Genomic DNA, 22,434 nt, shown 5'->3' on the forward strand with positions numbered 1-22,434 from the left:
ACTTTCTTCTCATTTCCTTCTTCCAGCGATGTGCCGGCAGCTGGAGCAGATGAAGAAGGAGCGCATCAAGAACGGCTCGACGACGACGATGTCGTCGTCGTCGCCGAGCCCGCCTCCGGCCGGGCAACACGTTGGCCGCGGAGGCACTACCGCGTGCACCACCGCGCCGTGCAACCGCGACCCGGAGAAGATGCGCGGCAACGACGGCAACTGCAGCTACGAGTGCGTGGCGCTGCACGTGAGCCCGGACCTGGGCGAACGGGTGATGCTGTCGGGCGGGCGCGCCCTCCTGGACGAGGTGTTCCCGGAGACGACGCAGGCGGTGATCGACGCGCGCTCCGGGGTCGCCTGGCACCAGCAAGACGCCCGCCACGTCATCCGCTTCCCGCTCAACGGCTACTGTAAGCTGAACTTGGTGCAGGCGATCACCAGGCTGCTGAACGCCGGCTTCCGGGTGGTCGCGAGCAACGGCGGCGGCGTCGAGGGCCAGCAGTTCTCGGAGTACCTGTTCGTCAGGCAGACCGTCAACACCTGACGGAGTAACGCGAACCACCACTACAACCACCACCACCACCACCATCACAACCTCCACCAACAGCGCAAGACGATCTCCAGGTCGACCGGGCGTTGCCCGCAGCGCGACCATGAGCCGGAGTGAGTTCTGCAACCGCGACACACTCCCGGAGAGGAGCTCTCCCATTCAAGACTGCATCACGGATCGTTTCATCACGGAGCGTCTCGGACACACGAGGACACAAGGCTGACGAGGAGAGGACACCCCGCAACTGTCGCGCGGATATCTACGATGGCTTGAAGCATCGTTTTGTACGAGTGATCAGATTCTCGCGAAATTTCCCCTTCGAAATTTCTCCTCGAGCGGTAGGGCGGCTACCAGCCGAGTCTCCGGGAAATTCGAGCGATTCTTCATTCACACGGGGTGAATTCGTTCACTCCGAGCCGTCGGGTGAGCATTTCCGCGCGGGATTCACGAGTCGCTGCGACAAATTCGCATTAATCGATCGGAACGTTCACTCTGAGTTCGAACCAAGCGTTCATCCGTGGGACTCCGAGTGCCGGTATTTCCACCACGTGTCAGTTCGAGCGGATTCTCGCTGGTTTCAAGTGAGATTTCATTGCGAGAAATTTGGAGGGTAGGATAAAATGAGAGAAAAGGCATGTGTAAATTATGGGAGTAAATTCGAAGAAATCGGGAAGGTGAGGAGGGGTGAGGCAAATCGGTACGTGGCTATTTCGGCACGACGGCAGCGTTGCTCGTCGGAGAACGTTACAATTGACGTGATACTAGTTAGGGCTGAGCTTTATGATGTAAATTGATGACAAATCGGCGGCGCTCCCGGGCGAGGAGTCGCTGAAACGGCGTCGAGCGGCAGTTGCGACGATTGCGAAACGTTACGTGGCGGATGTGGCTTGAAACGGATCGTTGTTGGTCGCCACGGCGATCGAATGCGAATGCATTGCGAAATTAGGTGTGTAATTTTAAGGCGAGCATCACTCCCGACTCAACGATGCACACGATTCCCGTCGTTAACGGCGATCGCATTGAAGTCACATCTCAGCGAGAAGACCGTACGCGGCGCGAACCCGACGATGGCAACGATGTACCGCGCGACTCTCATCTTGACTTTGAAGCCTAAACCGTAATATTAATCGTATACACATCGCAATTTCGTGTTTCCCCCACCTGGTTCATTGTAAAAATGCACGTATCACCGGAACGAAAAATCCTAGCCGTAACGCAGCGTAAGGAACGAAATAAACGCTTCCGTCTCTCTCTCACACACACATCCGACTTCTGCACGATTTTAACGCTGTCCGGAATGGAATGCCCAATTCCACACGTACACACTTATGCACGCACACACGCGCGCGCATGCATACGCACATACATGCATACACACACACGCCTACACATCGTTGTCCATTCCTCGCATTACGAGCGACTTGCGTTTGAGAATATCGAGTGCGTCGATCTTTAAAACATTGTTATATTATTTAATAAAGTGTACCTATATGTATTTAAATGCTATACTAATTACTGTAAATATCGCGAATAAATGTGTATATACATACACACAAACACGCATATATATAAATAAATATATGGATATACACGCATACACACGTGAATAGGGTGTTTAATTTTAAGTGATACGGTTGATCGTCTTGAAAATAAAGCATTTTCGGGAAAAATGTACCTTGTAACCGTTGTAAGGTTTTAATTGGAATATTACGTAGCAATGTTGATATGACTTTGGACAAAATTGTTAAGTTCGTATTAACAATTACTTTAACATTTCTTAATGAAAGTCTCTATTTTTTATTGCATATTCTTATAGCTGACCTCGGGAGCTTTTCAAAATATTATAATAAAATTATTTTTTATCAAGTACCTTCTGAGTTAAGAAGGTTGTAAGTTACGATACTTGCAGCGTAGCGCGCAAGTCACACTAACATTGTTATGTAATACACCACTTAAAATCTTACAACTTTCATCTGAAACATTTTTCCCGTAAATGCTTTATTTTCAAAATAATCGACTGTATCACTTAAAATAAAACAACCTGTACACACACACACACACACACATACACAGAGTGTCCCCAAATTCCCACATGCGGAGTGTATAAGGAGATTCCTCATACCAGAAAAAATAACTTTTTCCTTAGCAAACATATCGAGAAATGTCACTATTTATAGTGACTTTTTAATTTTCAACATAACATATCTTTGAAGCTAAACCTTAGATTAAAATTCTGTTGAAATTAAGTATAAAAAAGTTAAAATTGACGGAAGAAGATAACTCTGCTATCCATTTGTTCGTCCGAAGTTTAGCTCGCGAAAAACCCTATTTCTCGGATACTATCGTTCGAGCGCAATTTTGGTAACAGAAGAAGTTACTTCCTTCGGTATCAAAGAATCTCTGTGCACTCCACATGCGGGAATTTTTAGACACTCTGTACATATTCCATTTGGAGATCACAACACGCTATAATATAAGAAGAAACCGACAGCGAAACAACGTGTGATCGTATAAAACGGAGATCAGCGAAAAATGTTCGCCGACCTCTTGATTAATCCGACGTAATCCAACACGAAGACGAACGTAGTGAGAAGTCACGTGTCGATCTTATCGAGTCCTCCCGAGATAAGCAGGCGAAATCAAATTACATTACATACTCTCGAAACGGCCATTAAGAATTAAGAAGCGAGTCTAGAATCACTAAGAATATCTTCTTATACAAGCGTCATTTCGGCTGATTTAATAAAACGTTTGTTTTACATTTCTCGGGAAAATGTGCGCGCGTGTGCGGCAGGTCACGTTGAAATTGGGAGCGTCGATCTGCGTGTTTCGCGAAAATTTACCGCGGGAGTAAATCGCAATGTTATTTTACAAACGGTTCGATCGTCAGACCCACTGCCACTTCCGGCGGGAGAGAAATCGCGGCGGCGCGCGTGGTCCAGGTTCCTCCCCAGAAAACGGACAATAGCACTGCCGCGCGCGGGCGCCGGAAAGTACGGGCGGCGAAATTATTGTCGCCTGCAATCAATTTTTCAATTGCTATGGACGCGGCGTCGCGCCTCGAGCGAAAAAATCTCGCCGCAGCCGCGCCGCGCTAAAATCATTATACTCGAGCGACGTGTGCGCGCGTATGTTAATCGGGAAAAATCCGCCGCGTTATCTCCGGTCCATCCCTCGATTCTCCGAATGAAATAAACAAATGAGAAATATAAAAGAAAAAAGAAAAACAACAAATCAACACGCAGATTAATCCCCGGGGGAGGGAGGGTCGAGCGGAAAGCGCCTCAACCGATCCGCCGCCGCCGACTACACGCACACACACACGTGCACACGTGCGCAAGGACGAAACGCGCGAGCGCGAGTGAGAGAGACGAAGTAAGAGAGCTCATTGGGACCGCGTTGATCACGTAACCGCAGGAATAAGGGATAAAGCGCACAAACGTCGTGCCCTCGGGCCCCGTTTCCATGGCTACCATGAACTCAATATCCGCGTCGCCCCAGGCTTTCACCAGCCCGGGGCTGTCATCCCTCGAATCCACCCGGCGAAGCGGCTCCCCCCTCTCTCTCTCTCTCTCTCGATCTCTATCCATCCTCTTGTTCCCTCTCACCCTTTCTCGCTCCTTTTCCATCCCATACCTCTGTCCTCCTCTCGCTCTTGCTCTATCCATCTGTCTATCCATTTCTCTCCCTCTCTCTCTCTCTCTCTCTCTCTCTGTTCCTTCCTCGTCGACCTGATTATATTCCATTTCTGGATCGCCCTGGCCACCTTGATGCCGAGTCCTTCGATACACGACGCGGAATGGCCGGCGGCTACGCGGAAGACAGGCTTGAAATTCGAGGATATCCTCGGACAAAATCCCGCCGAGTCATTGTCCGTCCGGAAAATCGAGGCCGGGAAGCGTACTCGTTTCTTTCTCGTACTTCGTTTCGTCGTGCTTCGTTCGCGCGCTCACCTTCGTCTCTCCCTCACATCCTCCTTGGGGAACGACGAGAGAAACGGTCGTCGGAAACCTCAGCGGTACGCGGCAATGATGTGAATCTTTCATCGCTTTAAATGAACAGATGTTCGGCCGTGCAATGAGCGTGGACCTTGTCCGCGATCAATCGAAAAGAGAAGACTGCCGGAAACTCGCGGATTAATTCGGGGGAGGCCACGTGTACAAGCAACGTGGTTTTCACCGTCCCGTTAATCTCCCCTCCCTCCGATTAGAGCTTTCGCGACGAGGGAGGTGAAATCACTACACGTTTTTTCCCCCACGTCTCTATCCCGATCTGTCCTGATCTCGGGTGAATAATTTTCATTATTGTCTCGTCGCACTATTGTATTCAGCAGCATCTATTCTAATCGTTCCTAACAATTAAATTCTATAACAGGTAAATTCTATAACAATTAGTCTATGATAGTTACGAGTAGTGATGGTCCCAACAGTTAATATCAATTCAATTCTGATAATTTCTTTATTTTTTTATTCAACATGTTTCTTCAATCATTCGTTTAATCTCTTCAGAGACGAATTTATTAACCCCTTAACGCACAGTTTTTTTGAAAAAAACCGGCCAAGAGAAATCAATCTTTTTAATGTAAAAAAAATGTTTTTCTTTGCTTTCACATTGTTATTTTCAATTCTCGATTATATTCGAGTGTGAAAAATTATAGCAGCATAAAATACAACGCTGCTCGAATTATCTCGAGTGTGCACAGTTTGGCCTGTTTAGCGCGCTCGAATTAACTCGAGCGTACAAGTTAAGGGGTTAACTTANCCGAATTAACTCGAGCGTACAAGTTAAGGGGTTAAAGCCACAAAAGAAATAGATTTAATTGTAAAGTAACAAGTATAAGACATCTGTCTCTGTTTCTTTTTTTCTTTTTGTGGAAAATGTTGAATCGAATTTTATTTACAGTTTATTTACGGTTCGTTATTTATGTTCGTCGACAATGTTTGAATTAAAAAAGAAAAATCGAACGTATCTAAACGTATATATGTAGTCAGTCACACGAGAAGGTTGTTTTTTTATAAATTTCGAAACGCATATCCCGTGTCAATAAGAGAATTTGTTTTTTTACTAATTCTCAGGAAATACATTTTCCTGCTGGATACGAGATGCGTTACGAAACTCGTCGAAAAGAAAAAGTGATGTAACTTTTTTGTGTCTGACCATACGTACACGTATGTAGAGGAACTCGGGGGAAGACAAGGTCGCGAGGTAAGACGAAAAAATGTTTCTATAGAAATAACTACGTAACTACAGATTTCGACTTGCACGTATAAAAAAGAGAAAGAGAGATGAGTCAACGCGTTTGTTCATGACGAACAATAGCAGAAGCTATACAATGTTTCATTATAGCAATTTCGAACAAAAACCAATAAATCTGATGTAATTTTATGAAATGTTTGATACCGTGAAGGATGTAACTTGTGATACAATATTAAAAGAGGTAAGTAAAAATCACACGTAATATGTTATATTTCATAGTAATCTTTTATGTTAATTCAATTCCGTTATTCTATAAAACATGCGTAATTTCATATCTATCATTTGGGGGAAGGAATCAACTGAATGGGGCGAAATAGGAACGTTTCTATATTATTTTAATAATTTTCATTTCTGCTAAATATTACAGCCATATTTTGAAATAATAACTTTGTATCGCTTTGCTGATATTATTTAGTGCATGTGTATTGCGCAGGTCTTTAGGGGAGAAAGTGGTTATGGCCCTCCATTTACATTTTATACAATAACTTTGTTAATCATCAATATTTCAAATTGAAAACTTAAGAATTACATTCGTCAAAGTATTGTTCAATCGATTCTAGACTCAAAGTTATGAAATAATTATTACTTAAGACGTTATTTATAAAAATGTGGTGACATTGCATAATAGTTCTAGGAGGAACAAGGATACGTCGGTATACGTAATATGCCCTCTCCCTCCCCCAAAATATATTTTAAAAAATGATTCTTTTTAAGAAACGCGGTGTTTTGTATATTCATTTACATATTTATTTAAAATAAACTCTCTTAGAAGGAGCAACGATGAATATAAACGTGAATGTTTAACGTAGATATTAACTGGCTTGTCAAGAAGTAGATGCAAACTGTCAAAAGAACAATTTCTATAACAAATAGACTTTTAAACTTAATTTAAATTATCGACTTGTCAAATAATTATTTCGATATAAAAGCCTCGAAAAGAGGCCATATTAAATTTATTTCAGTAGAGCGCCGAATTAGCAAAATGCCATGTTATTGTTTAACTTTGCGTAATTTCGAAATATATATAGGAATAAAATGTTAAATAACAAACAAAACACTCAAGTATACATATATTTGTGTGAAAATATGCCCAAGTTTAAGAAGAATGAGGAAGTATATGTAATTAAATGCTAAAATGTACCTTCAAAAAGGTTTCGAAATGTTCGAAAGTAAAAATGTGTTCCACAAATATCGGTTATTGTGTATTGGAATATTAATATCATCGTGAACGGCGGGCTACTAAACAAATGATTCCATAAATAATCGCTAGAATTCCTCACTTCTAATAGCGGAAATATTAAAGAGGATCATAATATTAAGAATTATATCACTTTTTCCTCTACTTATAGATATGTAGAAGATAAGTTGTAAGTGATTCGTCAAATTTGTCAGCTCTGGACACGCAAATTTGTGCAGGATTTAACATAAAGGAAAAAAAAAGTAATAACATTTATTTGTGATTTATATGTCATCGACGAATCATTTTGCCTTCAAACGTTTCATCTTATACTGAATATTATTCCATCTTACTCCAAGTTGTGGGGTAAGATGAAGTCAAAGTTTTATTGAAAAAGAGGTTCTTTCTATTTTTTTATTTCTTTTAGTCTCACTTTGATCATATAACGTCAAAGTTTAATTAATGTTAGTTATAAAAAAGTTTTAATAAATATCTCAATATTAAGGTAATTTCATTTTTATTAAGCCTTTTTCGTAATTAAGCGTCTCCGTTTTATTCTCCGAGTTCTCCTATCAATGTCCTTGGAGAAAGTTAATTTCGTTAATCACTTCTTGTTTGTTTTATACGGACAACGAAGATTGCTCGCTCGCGATTGAACCAACGCGGATCGCTCCGAATTTTTCAGCCACTTGATGAGCGAACCGACGAAACATACCGAGGATTAAACATTACTCGACGAGTGAACGCGCTTCGTGATTTTCACGATATTGATGACAACGGCTCGTCGTCGCATTATTACGAGAAAACGGTGAAAAACGGAATATCAGGGTGTTCCATAAATAAACTGATAAATTTCACCAGCATATTTGGGAGGTCATTCTGAACAAAAAATGTTATGTAAACAATAGTTCAACTCTGTTATCGAGATATATACCTCCACGGTCATCTATCCCCTTGAAATTCTTTTTATGGAGTTGCATAAAATCGAAGGTATTTAAACGGAAAGCCTAATATACGTAAGCAGTTCATAATAAGCATCAATGAAGTTGCTGTTAATATTAGTAATAATCTTGCCGATATTGCATGGTCAATGGAAGTCATATAATCAATGGAAGCACGTCTACTTGCGTACATAGAGGCACAAGAATCTCATTTTGAACATACGTTTAAATATTAGTACAATATGTCAGTGTTAAACACAATTTCACACAATTTCAAATAATTAAGCAAAAATTTACCCTTATCGGTCGTAAGTCACCTCTCACGTGACAACAATACTTCGTCGCTGTGGTCGTACGTCACATAGGAGGTGACAAGTTCGCATATTTACCGAAACCAGTTACAACCTAGTGAGAATCACGCATAAAAAGCTAGCGTCCGATAAGGGTTAATTAGCTTGAACACCTCTGATTATTTATGGTTTATATCAATATACCTTCCGTATCTCGATAACGCAGCTGAATCGACTTACTGTTTATATAACATTTTTTGTTCAGAATGACCTCCCAAATATGCTGGCGAAATTTGTCGATTTATTCGCAGAACACCCTATGTAAAAGGAAGGGTGAGATTCGAGGCATCGACGGTCAGTCACCATCACGGACAAACGGAACGAGAGAAAACACGAGATCTGATTAGAGAATGAAGAGACATACGGTGTGGATTTCGATTTTTCGAGAGAGACTCGCTCTTCTGTGTGTTCTTTTTATTATCTCACGCTCGCTGTTTATCCAGTACAATTTATAAAAATACCATAACGTACTAAAACCGTAATGCGTGCCGTAATGCTTCTTCTTTGTTTCTTTTTTTTTTTATGCTCCCCTCTCTACGTGTTTCATACAGATACGCTAATGCATTCCGTCTGTTGGCAGTCGGAGAAGAACATTCATGACTCATTTTCTACGAGAGCTCGCGTTTTTTTTTTCCCTCGGGTCGAGTTCGTATAGAAAAAAAAAGAAAAAAAGAGAGGACAGATGCATAACAATCGCAAATGTAATATACGGTCAGGTGAAGGTCTCCGCATTTGTCTACTGCGCGCGATTTACTCGGTGGAAGATGTCGTTACACAATGAGCGACCGGCTCGGGCGCTTTCCCGACGGAGCACGCGAGCCCGAGAACGGAGGCTTATTATTTACAACGAGATGCGCATCATCAGACGTCCGTCTCCGGCAAATTGTAGCACACGTCTATGAACGTCAGAGATTCCACCGATCCTTCCCCCGATATCTTCCCGTGAGAATGTCCGAATTGATCGCTACTAGCCCACCGGCACAGAAAAAGAGAGAGAGAGAGAGAGAGGGAGAGAGAGAGATCGCAACTACGAGAGGGAAAATGCCCATTGCACGTGATACTCTGCATTGATCCACGCTCATCACCGATCGTTCTCACCCGCGCATTGCTAGACAGCGTAAATGTCTAAAATAGGTCTTGGACACTCTGGAAGATGTCGAAAACACTACCAAGATGTCCTACAGACATCTTTAAGACGCGATGGACATGGATATTGTCTTGAAAAAAAAAAAATCTCGAAATTCGGAATCTATGATCATTTTCGATGGTTATCAATATTATGATTTTTCAGGAAATTGTTTATTTTTTAAATTTCGATAAATTCTAGGGGGAGGGAATGTTGCACGGAAAAATACATTAGTAACAATTCAAGATTTATATTTTCTGTATATGTAAGCAAAAATATGTAATCTTATATGAACCCAGGAAAAAAAATTTTCATATATAATTAGATATATAACTAAAAATAATTATATATATAGAATATCCTTATAATATATATATATATATATTATAAGGATATTNTTACAAATTCGATACAGTATTACTAAAAATGTGTTCACGTTGTACCAGAATAATTTTCATGAATTGAGAGACAAAAATATTAAATATAAAAATGATTTTTTCAAACTAAGAATTCTATCAGTTTGAAAATATCGTTCTTTCTATTCAATATTTTCTCCTCTCAATTCGTAAACATTATTCTTGAATAAAAAGAATATGACATTTTTAGTAGAACTACATGGAATTTTTTTACGTAAGAACAAATTTTATTTTCAAATAAGTTTATATATTCTTTGTTGTACGTATATAAGAGTACGAGTCTCAAATTGATACTAATTTCTTTTCCATATAAAAGCATACGAGTTTCCCGAAAAGTCATAATACCGAAATGTGAATTTTGTAATTTTCCTTATTTTTTTCAGTATATTTATTTGGGATAGACATGTCTAACTGAATATCAAAATTTCGAAATTCGGAAACTACACTGAAAAATATCTGGTTACATTAATCAAAAAGGGAGCAACTAGATGCGTTCTGATTGAAAGAAATAGAATTTCTGATTCTTATGACCAAAATGTAGTTCTTATAATCAGAAATTCTGTTTCATTCCTTCATTCCTCCAATCAAAATACATCTGGTTGTTCCCTTCCCGGTTAATACAACCAGGCTTTTTTTCGGTGATGAGATAATTTTCCCGAAATAATAATATCGAGATAACCTCCCGCAATACAATTTACACGCAACATTGGAAGCATAGGATTTTCCCGAAAAGTCATGATACAGAAATGCGAACTTTTTAATTTTTAAATTCCATTACATTTTTTCTTCAGGGCAATGCGCGTCCCTGACAATTTGCCGAAAAATACAGCTTTTCTCGAGATATTCAGTAAATTTCGGTGCACTTTTTTGCAGGACAATGCAATGCACGTCCTCACCCAAGACGTCTTTCGGACATTTATGCTGTCTGGCTTTCAAATGCCCGCGTTAGAAAAACGTTCAATGCGAGCGTCGCAGCGACGATGCCGTTTCCGCGATTTTACAATCAATTTTCCGCGCGGCAGTTCGGCGATTCGTGTATCCGTCTACCTCCTTCCTACGTGCTTAGCTTCAGTCTTTCTCTTTTTTTCTCTCTAAATAGAACGCTCGTCTCATTGAAACGATTAACGAGATGACACGCGCGTCGCCACACTTCTCGTTCTCATTAACGACGTCCGATAGCCGCGAGGGACGCGTACAACCCGTGCCGTCCCGAATACGCTATCATGGAAGTACCTTATCTTTATCATGTCCCATCCCCCGTTTTTCTTCACACTAACCCATCCCTTAAACAAACGAAAGCGCAAAAATTGCTGGGATAACGAGAGTATCGATGTCGATGCACAATTTTCGCGGGAACGCGTGTCGCGACAAGATAAGCCGCGAATCGCGCCGAATAATCTAATCAACGCTCGGACTAACTGCGGGTTGATAATAAATAAAGGCGAATATATAAATATATAAGATATATATATGTATATATACGTATATATATATGCAATACCGTTGCTCTCGTAGCGGGCATTTCGTAAGTCGGCAGTACTCGAAAATTCGTGAGACTTTTAATGTTAATTAACGATACAAAATTGCCTCTTAACGATATAAAGTAATTGTATCAAAGATCGGTGCAATTGAGGATAATACGAAGCAAGCTGTCTCGACGAAGGTGTGTGTGTGTATATGTGTGTGTGTATGTGTGTATGCGGAAAAAAATTAGTTTGAAATAAAGAATAGATATTCTCATATATAAGTAAGAATATTATAATCTTCTCAGAAAATGTTTATTCTTGAAATTTTTAGTCTTGAAAGTAATACATCAATATAAATTCAATCAAATCGAGACTAAAAAGTCTCCCAAGAAGATTATGATATTCTCGCTTATAAATGAGAATATCTATTTTTGATTTAAGGCTAATTTTTTTTCCGTGTACTGACCCTCCCCACGGGAGAGCAATTAATACGAGAGCCGTGAAACGACGCGGCGAGACTGAACGCGTGAGAGAAGAAGAATTCCTGTTAAGAGAGATGTGCTCTAACTTATATTGCACGCGAATTAAATTCGTATTACGTTGTAAATAATATAATAATAATAACATGCGACGTGATCTACAGAGATTAATCGATAGATTCCTCTCGTACACACATACAAGTGTTACGCATAATATCTCTCGACAACGTAAAAGAAACGGAGCGCACGGAATCGTGCTCGTGCGCGTATGTCTGTGTGATGTACGAAGAGTCGACGTGCGGCGAGAAAAGGTTCACCGAGTGTGTCTCGAGCATTGCTCTGTACGTTTTTTTTTATCTCCCTTTTTCTTCTGTTTTCAGGCACCCACGTGTGCACTCTTGCGCGGTTAATCTCCTTCCTTTACATACAAATCAGGTACTCGCATTGAATTTGTTTCAATTGATCGCGCAAAGCACAACTTTCTCCGGACAATATATAGCGGAATATGTATTTATATACATATGTATGTATGTATGTATGTTATCGGCGGACTTACGAGTTCCGAGAAGGAAACACATAAATAATTAAATTAACATCGATCAAAAAAATATTCCGTTATTCTTACTTTTGTAAATCTTTCTTTAATAAAAAACGTAACAGCTAATTTTTTTCTTTATAAACACTGAAAATGTAGATTACAACATAATATACTGATAACAATTCCATCTTCCGGTGAAGAGTAGCTATATTCTGTTGTACCAACATTGAAATTATCACTATTTAATTATGTGTAAGATATTGTACAAATTATTCCATACTTTTTGGACAGTGTGCTCGCGGTATTATTTTTATTATTATTATTATTATTATTATTATATTATTACATTACAGTTTGCAAAAATACGATTTTACTATGATAACAAAACCTGCACGCTTATTTTACACTGACGCTACAGTGTCCAAAAGTATAGGTCAAGTATTACAATGCAACCAGCATATACTTAGTGACAAATTTACACTCACTAATGCACTCACGCATGTTAACACATTCACGCACCATATAACAATTTTTATTCATATATGGCCATGCACAATGTCCTCACCACAAAAGAGACTATAGAGACTAACTCGCGAGAAATGCTCCGCATTGCTTAGTTCTTTCTCTCTCTTTCTCTCTCTCTCGCTCGTTCGCTCGCTCGCTCGCTCGCTTGCTCGCTCTCTCTCTCTCTCTTTCTCTCTCTCTCACTCTCTATCTTTCATTCTCGTTCTCTCACTGATGCGATTTCGTGTTGAAAAATAAAGAACGATCTATTATATTACATTTAAAAAATGTTCAGTCATTTTATTAGTAGGGAAGCTTAGTATCGACACGGTGGAAACGATTTTATTTTGAATGTACGCGGAATCCCGGACCGCATTCCTCCCCCCCCCCCCCCCCCNCGCCAAACTGGGAGATCCTCATCGCGATCTCCCGGACTTATAAAACACTGTACACTACTACAACGTAAGACGATAACGTCGCACGGTGAGTTCCGCCGAGTCCCACCAGCTTCTCGCACGAAACCATACAGGAAGGACGCCAGATATCGGGCGGGTCACTGAAGTTCCTGCCCTTCACAGGGCATCACTTCAAGTATGATTTATATAGCGTCGTGCTTTTACACGTTTCTTTCTCCTGCTCGAGCAGGAACAGCAAATCCCTAATGTTCACTCTCTTGAAACGCGGTCTCATCGGCATCTGCCTGTTCGGCCCGCTGTGCGATGTGTTCGCACCACCGGTGCTTCCCGAACTATTGGTCGTGCCCGCTATGTCGAGTCTAGGCTTCTTGCGAGGACCGATTGCTTGTAAGGCTGTTAGATTCGCTTCCCTCTGCCTCAGCTCTTCCATCTCCGCGCGTTGCATCTGAAACGATGTATTATTTTTTATTCCGTACTAAATAACACGATTTTCGATTAAAAATCTTTATTGACTTACGATTTTGATATTTACAAAATTAGCAATCGATATAACATTCATTAACAATTCTGAAACAAATTCTTCGTTTCGGCGTTTTACTAACGCAGCTGATAGAAATTTTTTTTTCGCGAATCCAACGAACAGGAGAACACGGATACTTGCGTATTACCTCTTTGGCTTTCGCCTTCAATTTGGCCTGTTCGGGATCTTCCGTTTTTGCGCGACTCTTCGCGGCACGTAAGAGCAACTCCCGTTCTTGCTCTTCGTGTCTCCTACGTTCGACCCTATCAAGATCCTCCAGAAATTTCAGTTGCGCTCTCACGTCCTGCGTCACCTCGTATCTGGGATCAACCTGCCAGCAGAATCGAGTGGAACGTGTTACGTGAAGAACGTAAAACATCCCGTGCCTTTGTAAAGATAATTTTAAATAGTAACGCTTTTTAATTAGCAGTAGTCCTTAGTTCCTCGTACACGCTTGAACGAAAGAGAGTACAAAGATTCGCGCGAAATGCGATGGGGAAACTCGAGCTCTTACCTTAATAAAATCTACCCTATGTTCCGCAATTAGCGCTAATTTTTCTACTAAATTCTTTAACCTCTCTTGCGCAGCGTGCGAGATTAACGCTGCCACTTCTTGGCTGGGTTCCTCCAGTCCGTAAGTGGAGGCTGAAACAGCGCAGTTTTATATAGATACTATTGGGTATAATCCAATTTATAGCAACAGAGAGTAAATAAATATAAATAGCGCCAAAGAAGGAACGAAAATTACCGATTTGTTTAATTCTCTGCTGCAACGGCGTAATGTGCAAAAATACTTCATCTTTACAGGATCGTATCTGGGTACCGACAAATTCTGTAGAACCGAGTATTCTTTGAGATTCTTCCGCAAGATTAACACCACCCATAGCCGCTACATCGTTTATGTCGTCGTCCGCCCTACGTGACAAAACAAAGTGCGATTTTCGCGTCATTACCATTTTGCATTAATTAAACAGCATACGGAATCATGTGATGAGTCAATGACTATCACCACTTTGAATATCTTCGAAATATAAAGAGAGGGAGAAAAATGTATTTAAAACAAAAATCGCATTGATATCACTTTGAACGTCTTCTGTAAATGTAAGTGTTTCTCACCTTCATCTGTCGTTAATAAAATATCTTTATTTTCCAAAGATATTCAAGGTGGCAATCGTTACTGTCTCACCCTGTATAATTTCTTCATTCATTTCATCGAGATGAAAGAGAGACAGATAAGTGAATAAAAGCGTTTATTAACATTCAAGAGCTAGCTTTCTAAGAAAGCTTATAAAATATGATTTCTGAAGCATTGATAGACATGAAAAAAAAAAAACTGTCAACGATATGAGAAGGTACAGAGAGAAAGACAAAAAAAAAAAATGGAAGAAAGGGGAGTGCAAAACTTACGTATATCCTGCTGATGAAAACGACTTTTTCTCTTTCTCCTTTGCGGCGGGTTTTTGAACGAGAGAAGGCACTACGGCTTTATTAACAGTGGTGGTTGTATTGACTGTCTTGCCTTGCGTGGTGGTTGCGATCGTTTTCACAACTGTGGTCGTAATAGGTGGCTTTTGCACAACCGGGGTGGTCGGGCGAATTCCGGTAAGCGCTACCGTCGATTTCACGGCGTACGCGGTAGGGCTGCGAACCACTGTCGTCACTGGTCGAACCTGGAACGGGCAAACGGTGAAACGATGAATCCACGGGAACCTTTCTTCTTTTTTTGCCACGACCAAATCCCATACGATATTCACGGGAATACCGGACGCGTCGCACACATACATCAGCAGCTAGAAATCAGACCGCAAAGATCTTACCAGCCTTTGTTGAACAGGTTGAGCAGGTCGCGGAACGGTTGTTGTAACTACTGTCGCTGCTGTCGCCGCTACCGTCACCGGTGCTAGCGTTGGTGTTGATACTGGTGCAGGTGCTGCTGCTACCGCCACCGCCGTCGCTGCCGTTGGAAGCGGTGTCATCACTCTCACTTGAGTCGTTGCCGTCGCGGTCGCTGCTACAGGAACCGTAGCCGCAACTGCCACCGCTGGTCTGAATTGATTTTGCTATAATGTAAAGGGAGATTATTTCATACCTGGATGATTCATCCTATATGAAGGATAAAATCTATAAGAATTACAGGTAAAATTAAAGATAGAATTACAGGATTACAGATAAGAATTATAGGAATAATGATGAGAATTGTAGGTAGAATTATAGAATTACAAGAATTTGTAAAGAAACAAGAGGGGGAGAAGATAAGGCGGTCTTACCTGCGTGATAGTTGGAACAGCTGAAGCTATGGAAAAGACGACATTGGCCGGCGGAGGCTTGATTCCTTCTATCACCAATTCTTTCGTAACAAGAGACTGCCGCAGAAGCGGCAGACTCTTCTTCAAGAATCCAATGAGACATGGCTGCGGCGAAGCGTTCAACAATTTCTCGAGCCTGTCGCAGAACTCTTCCGGCTCGACTTTAGTGTCGATCAACTCTTGTATCAAAGTTCGGACATTGCGTTCCACTGCTTTAGGCTCTCGACTAGACAACTCTAATAGGTTCGCTAAGAATTTACGGCACTTTTCTTTGGTATTTTCAGAATTCTGACGCTGAAAAAAGAAAACATGCCATTGTATATAATTATATTGGTGATATATGCAAACACACACACACACACACGGAGAGAGACATATATAATTTTTTACCCAATATGTATGTTATTGGGTTGGGAAGAAAGTAATGTCGTGTTTTAAGTCAAAATTGGAGGAAGTTTGTTTATATTTAAAAACAACTTCAATCGGAGAGTAATGTAACGGCCGTTGTTCTCTATAATCTTTTGCCATCTTTCGGGCAGCTGCATAATTCCTCGCGCGTAGAACTCGTGGTGTTTTCTCAGCGAAAAACAGCTGAAAGTAGTTTTGCAGTCCTCCAAAAAGTGAACGTCTTACCATTAAGGAAGTTCTATAAGGATCGAAACAAGTAGTAATCCGAAGGAGCAATGTCTGGTGAATATATTGGGTGCAGTAAAAATCTCGACCAAGTTGCAATATTTTTCCCCGGATGGTTAAAGAAGCATGAAGCCTGGCATTGTCCGGATGGAATAAAACACCCTTTCTATTCACCATTTTCACGCTTTTCTGCAATGGCTTCCTACAGTTTGGCACTGAAGGTCCAATTGGATACTGTACGAATTAAACCGTACGTTCTTTGAAAAGAACTCGTAATATACCACACCCTTCCAGTACCATCAAATATACAGCATGACCTTCTCCGATTGAAGCCCAGTCTTTAGAGTGATCAATAACTTTTCTGAACATTTTCTCCAGGACCGTTCGGGCACTGCGTTATTATAGATAATCCATTTTTCATCGCCCGTCACGATTCGTTTTAAAAGTGGGTCGTTTTCATTACGTTTAAGTAACGAATCGCAGATGGAAATGCGATCGATTAAACTTTTCTCAGATAAATCATGCGATACCCAGGCATCAAGATGATTCACGTGTCCTAGGTTATGCAAATGCTCAATGAAGGTTGTGTGAGATAAGTGGAATATTTCTGCAATCTCCTGCGTCGTGTATCATTGATTATTCTCGATTAAAGTTTTTATTTATCCTTAGCAACAGCCAGTCGACCAGAGCGTTCCTCGTCAAGTGCCATATCATCGGCACGAAATTTCGTAAACCATCTCTGGCACATATATTCTGTTACGGCATCTTTTCTATACACAGCATATATTTTTGTTTTTCGTTTGCGTCGCGTTTTTTCCTTTAAGTTTTTCCGGAAGTAAAACAGCATCAAACAACGAAAACACAAATTTGTTTTGCTCCATTTTTCTCTCGATCTTAACACAAAATGCTTCTACATACATTCTTTATACAAATGACGCTTAGAGGTCAGCGCTTAGGCTCAGCTATCAGAATGGCATATATTTGTGCCATCTAAATTGAAATTTTTTTCTAGTAAAACATACTAAAGTCATCTGTTAGGAAAATACGACATTATTTTCTTTCCAACCCAGTATATAATTTTTTATCTGATATATATATATATATATATATATATATATAACATAAATAATATAATATATTGAATAAAAATTATAAATATGTATGTATTTTATACAACGTACTGGTGTAGAGGTTTGAACCGTTTGAACAGTGGTAACCGCTTGTGCAGAAGTGGTTGTAGCTGCTGTGGTTACTGTTGCTGGGGTTGTAGTAGATGTAGTGATAGTAGCAGCAACAGTCTATAGTTTAGAGTACATTAATTATTTACAGCAATATAATATTGCAAATGATAATATAATAGCGTACACAAAAGCATAAATAATAACTGTTACATTAATCGTTTAATTAGAATTCTAAAAAATATGTATAAGAAAAATTATTATGATCTTGTATATAAAAATAATTTCCCCCTGTGAATATATGTGCAGTAAAATGAAAAATTTAATGCACGACAGGTTGCAAAGTAAAATTTAACTTAACAGAAAACATATTTCTTACTCTTTCACATTGTATGTTCAATTTGCGCAATTTAAATGTCAAAAGTCATACGTTATACTTACTTTATATTTACGCATAACAATTATAAATGCAAGATAAAGAAGTGAATATTTCTTTCAAAAAAAGTATATAAAGTTATCGTGTGACAAATTTTTTGTCTATTGCATGCAATTAAGAGAATCTTGGCAAACTCTATATTACTACATGAGAAATCTAACTTTTCTACGTGCATGCTGAGAGAAACAGAAACAAATGATAATACCCAATTGAAAAGTATTAATTCATTGGCTACAGTTGCCAAATAATCACAATCGTATAAGTTACTTGCACATTATAACTATTCAGATCAATTACTTACAGTGACTGAGTTAAATGTTTTAAACAACTCTTGAATTCAAGTAATTGCAATAATAATCGACTTATTCGCTATAATGTATTCTACAGACGCACTTGTACCTTGTACAGACTCGTCTTTGCAATATAGCACAATTGTTAAATTATTAATATAAATTAATTATTAATATAAGTTGAGTTATTAATGTAAAAATATCGTTTAAACAACATGTGTCGCAATAGTCAACATTCATTGATCGTTTTACAGCAATATTAAAAAAAGTATTATTTATGAATTTTAATGCATTTTAATGAAATTATATCTATATTTTGAAAATATAATAGCAATGCACATCTTTTCAACTAAATTATAATATTGTTAACGTATAGAATAATAGCATACGTTAACGTACATAATAGCTATACGTTAACGTATAGAATAATAACGTAGAATATAGTCATCTAATTTTTAAATCTTTCTACTCATTTCTTTTCTATATATAGCGATCAAGATATACAGATTTATGACATTTTTTAAAAATATATTAGTAAAGAGATAAACTTTTGCAGCACAAATGCACGTATGCAGGAAAAAGATAAAGAAAAGAAAAAAAATATATATTAAACGTAAATATTCTCCGTTATGGGTTTCCTCAAAATAATTTAGTTCTCAAAGCCTACGAAAACACCTTTAACCAGAAATTCATGCAATACTCGATAATTTGACGAAGGCGTTGGATTTCACCTGCAAAATTATTGCACTCCATAAAACTCAAGACATACTACCAAAGAAATGCATCCCAAAAAATAAGCTAATGATGATAAATCGCCAATCATCTGATGGAACACAGTAGAACGAAGTTACGTTGTGAAAGAGAGTCGCTCTTAAAAACTGTAGCATTCATAATTAATACATATTTGAAAGCTATGTATATACGTATAAGTATACGCAATCCTTCTACAGAAGTAGTGCTCGCAGAAATTAAAACGCACTAAGTATTTGCAAACAATCAATAAATGAAGAGGTAATCGATGATGAACATTCCCGCCTCGAAAGTGTAATTCGCATATCTCAACGTGTATAAACGGACAAAACGCAAAAGTGTGAAAAATGTAACACATCACCTTACTGAAATAAAACACCATTCCACAGGGAAAAAAATGTAAAGTCACTAATAAAAAATCTCTACGACAGTACTACATCGAGTCTTGTAAGAGGTATAAAAGTGCGTCACCTGAACAGATTTTCTTAGGGTGGCGAGTGGTGGGCCAGTGTACTGAGTATTCAGCCTACTTACAGCCGGCACTGAAGCTAGGCGATAGGTAGTGCCTGGAGACGGAGCAGCAACTACTGCATTTCCAGCTATACTATTGGGTGTAACCGCAGTACCAGTGGGAGTACCGGCGGTCGGTGCTGGTCCCACCCTTAATAACTGAAACTGTCCGTTCTCTGTTTTCAACAACAGATGACCCTGAGTTCCAGGTTGGAGGCCGTGAAGAGCCTGTAACGTTATCTGAAAACCACGATATTCATTGTTACTATCTCGCCACACATTCCCTTCTCATTCTCTATTTCGCACAAAAGACCAGGAGAGAAATTCTATCACAAACGGCAGTGAAATAACACGAGACTCAAGGAAATGTGCGCTTTCAATAAAATGACTTGACAAATTACGAAGATATTTTGACATCGTGTAATTTAAATCACATCAACTGAAATTAGAAGTATATCGAATGATATTCGCAAGAACAAGCTCTGTTATCTTTGCTCTATTGCTCGACACACGTGCGTATACGTGGGAAAACAAATCTCACGCGTAGCTCTGTTTACAAATACAAAGTCAAGCTCGGCCTCTTACCCCTGGAGCTCCTGATCTCGTCCCGACCATAGGCTGGCCTATCACCACTCTAGAAGTGACTTGCTTATTGGCTTGCTGGCCTGTCACCGGCGTGGCAGGCCGCATGGTATTTACATTGAGAATTTGAACATTGCTGGGCACTATCGTGGAGGTGACTCCAGCCTTGGCCTGCAGTGCTGTGCTCACCGCATTGCCAGAAACTGGTACGGTCATAGGAACGGACACCATGCCGGCCGGTGCGACACTGGTCTTGATCACTAGAGCCGTACCTGTCGGCTTGTTCACACCGGTCACTGTTTGGCTGCCCGTCTGACTGACGGAGCCCACGTTGGTCACGGCATTCGACGTGGTCTGCAACACTGCCGGTGAGGTGATACCCAGAGTACCGTTCGCTAACTGACCAACAGTTTGGGCGGGAAAAGTAAGCTTGTTGTTCGCATTCGCGACCCCCGTGGTGGCGATCACTTGGCCAACGGTGGCGGGGTAGATGATCTTCACTGGCTCGTGCGACTTCGTCAGACTCGGTATATGCGCGGTCTGATTGCTCGACACCTGATTCGAGGTTACTTGATTGATGAATGCGGATATCCCCGCTGCTTGTGTGTGCTGCTGCTGCTGTTGCTGCTGCGGTTGCTGCTGCTGCTGTGGCTGCTGCTGCTGTTGCTGCTGCTGTGTGGTGATGACCTGTGGCGCCACTGCGTTCGAAGTAACCACGTTCACCGGCAGCAGAGTGCTGGTGGTGATGGACTTGGCGACTTCCTGAGTCATCAGGCTGTTCACCGTGGTGGCACCGCCGCCGTTCGAAACCCCATGCTTCTGTGGCTGCACCGTCGTGATTGTGCCCCCGTTGGAAATAGCGCTGTTCACCTGATGATTCTGCTGGCTGACCGACGCGGAACCCGCCTGATGCCCGGCCACGGTCGGCGTCGACGTCACCAGCTGCGTCTCGAGGGAGCCCACTATCGCGTTCACTGCAGATTCGTCGACATCAGTGCTAAGAGCTTCCTCCAGAAACTTAGCTGACGCCATTTTCTTTCAGGCTCCAACTGTAAACTGATTTGCGCATGCGCCTGTCGCAAATTGTTCCCATGGTGCATTGCCCCCCCTAGCGCAGCGGCAAATCGTACGTCGCGGTGAATCCAATGTTTACCGTCCGGCGGTACGGACGCCGGTCACGCTTCCTCGCGATCCGCGTACGCGCGCCTCCCTCCCCCCCGGCGCGATGTACGCGCGATTAAATTGTGCCGAGTGCAATCGCGCGACACGCGCCGCGCCGGAACACGCGATCCGCCTCTCTTCCTCTCTCTCTCTCTCTCACGCGCGCGCGCGCGCGCACGACGCGACCGATCGTTTTATGGCTGTCAAGAGCGGGCACGCACAAACACGTCACCCGCCAAAATGGCCATCTTCGAAAGACTCATTCGACAAGACGCTTATTCGCGTCGGTATCCGCGTCACGGTAGCGTGGACCCGCAGGTATGACGGGAAAAGTGCCAGACAAGGGTTTGTCGGTAAAAAAAAAGTAGCCGTTTAAATGCACATTTAATCGCGCTCATTTGCGAGTACTCGAAGGAGAAGCGTATTCTGAAACCAATCATCACAGTATGTTTACCTTCCGATGCGTTCGTAAACGAACCAGCATAATGCAGGATTCACACTGCATCCGACATCCGGCGCAGGGCAGATTACATCTGTGCCCCATTTATATCAGATTACGAATTGGAGATTGAGATTGAATTGAAATTTGACCAATCAGTGCAAAGTTCACTAAATTTCACTAAACTAGAATTCAGTTAACTTTGTACCGATTGGCTAAATTCAATTCAATCTCAATCCCCAATCCGTAGTCTGATATGGGCTTTAGGCTTGTTCTACAATACTCCGAGGAGAACTCGCTTTCGAAAAATAAATTCTCTCATTGGACCATCGGCTACGTTCCGACATCCGACTCCGGTATACAGGTTTAAGGCCTGAGATCAATCACACTAGAGAAGCGACAGGTGCGATGGTCTAGGG

At 41.0% G+C, this 22,434-nt stretch overlaps 2 protein-coding genes across 3 annotated transcripts in view; one reads left to right on the top strand and one right to left on the bottom strand.

Annotated features, from left to right (window-relative positions):
- The window catches only part of LOC106749415 (BTB/POZ domain-containing protein KCTD1), a 50,491-nt gene extending 48,303 nt beyond the window's left edge, over positions 1-2,188 (top strand). The window contains exon 5 of the mRNA XM_014628825.1: positions 27-2,188. Coding sequence (XP_014484311.1) covers positions 27-535 — 509 coding nt within the window. The 3' untranslated portion in view covers positions 536-2,188. The remainder of the gene's footprint in view (positions 1-26) is intronic.
- An 11,010-nt stretch (positions 2,189-13,198) lies between these two features.
- LOC106749413 (transcription initiation factor TFIID subunit 4-like) lies at positions 13,199-21,637 on the bottom strand. 2 transcript variants are annotated; one of them, XM_014628823.1, is made up of 10 exons: positions 20,419-21,637; positions 19,795-20,073; positions 17,851-17,967; positions 15,998-16,330; positions 15,548-15,790; positions 15,138-15,400; positions 14,479-14,645; positions 14,245-14,375; positions 13,879-14,061; positions 13,199-13,655 (listed from the first exon to the last, which is right to left on the bottom strand). In XM_014628823.1, the coding sequence occupies exons 1-10, from the start codon at positions 21,445-21,447 to the stop codon at positions 13,377-13,379; spliced, it is 3,024 nt and encodes a 1,007-aa protein (XP_014484309.1). In that variant the 5' UTR covers positions 21,448-21,637; the 3' UTR covers positions 13,199-13,376. The 2 variants fall into 2 exon arrangements, with proteins under 2 accessions (XP_014484309.1, XP_014484310.1); XM_014628824.1 differs by having other exon boundaries at positions 19,858-20,073; positions 20,419-21,635.
- Positions 21,638-22,434: the final 797 nt, after the last annotated feature.

Source organism: Dinoponera quadriceps, unplaced genomic scaffold, assembly GCF_001313825.1.
Source record: "Dinoponera quadriceps isolate SergipeBrazil2010 unplaced genomic scaffold, ASM131382v1 scaffold3386, whole genome shotgun sequence".
NCBI classification, from domain to species: domain Eukaryota; kingdom Metazoa; phylum Arthropoda; class Insecta; order Hymenoptera; family Formicidae; genus Dinoponera; species Dinoponera quadriceps.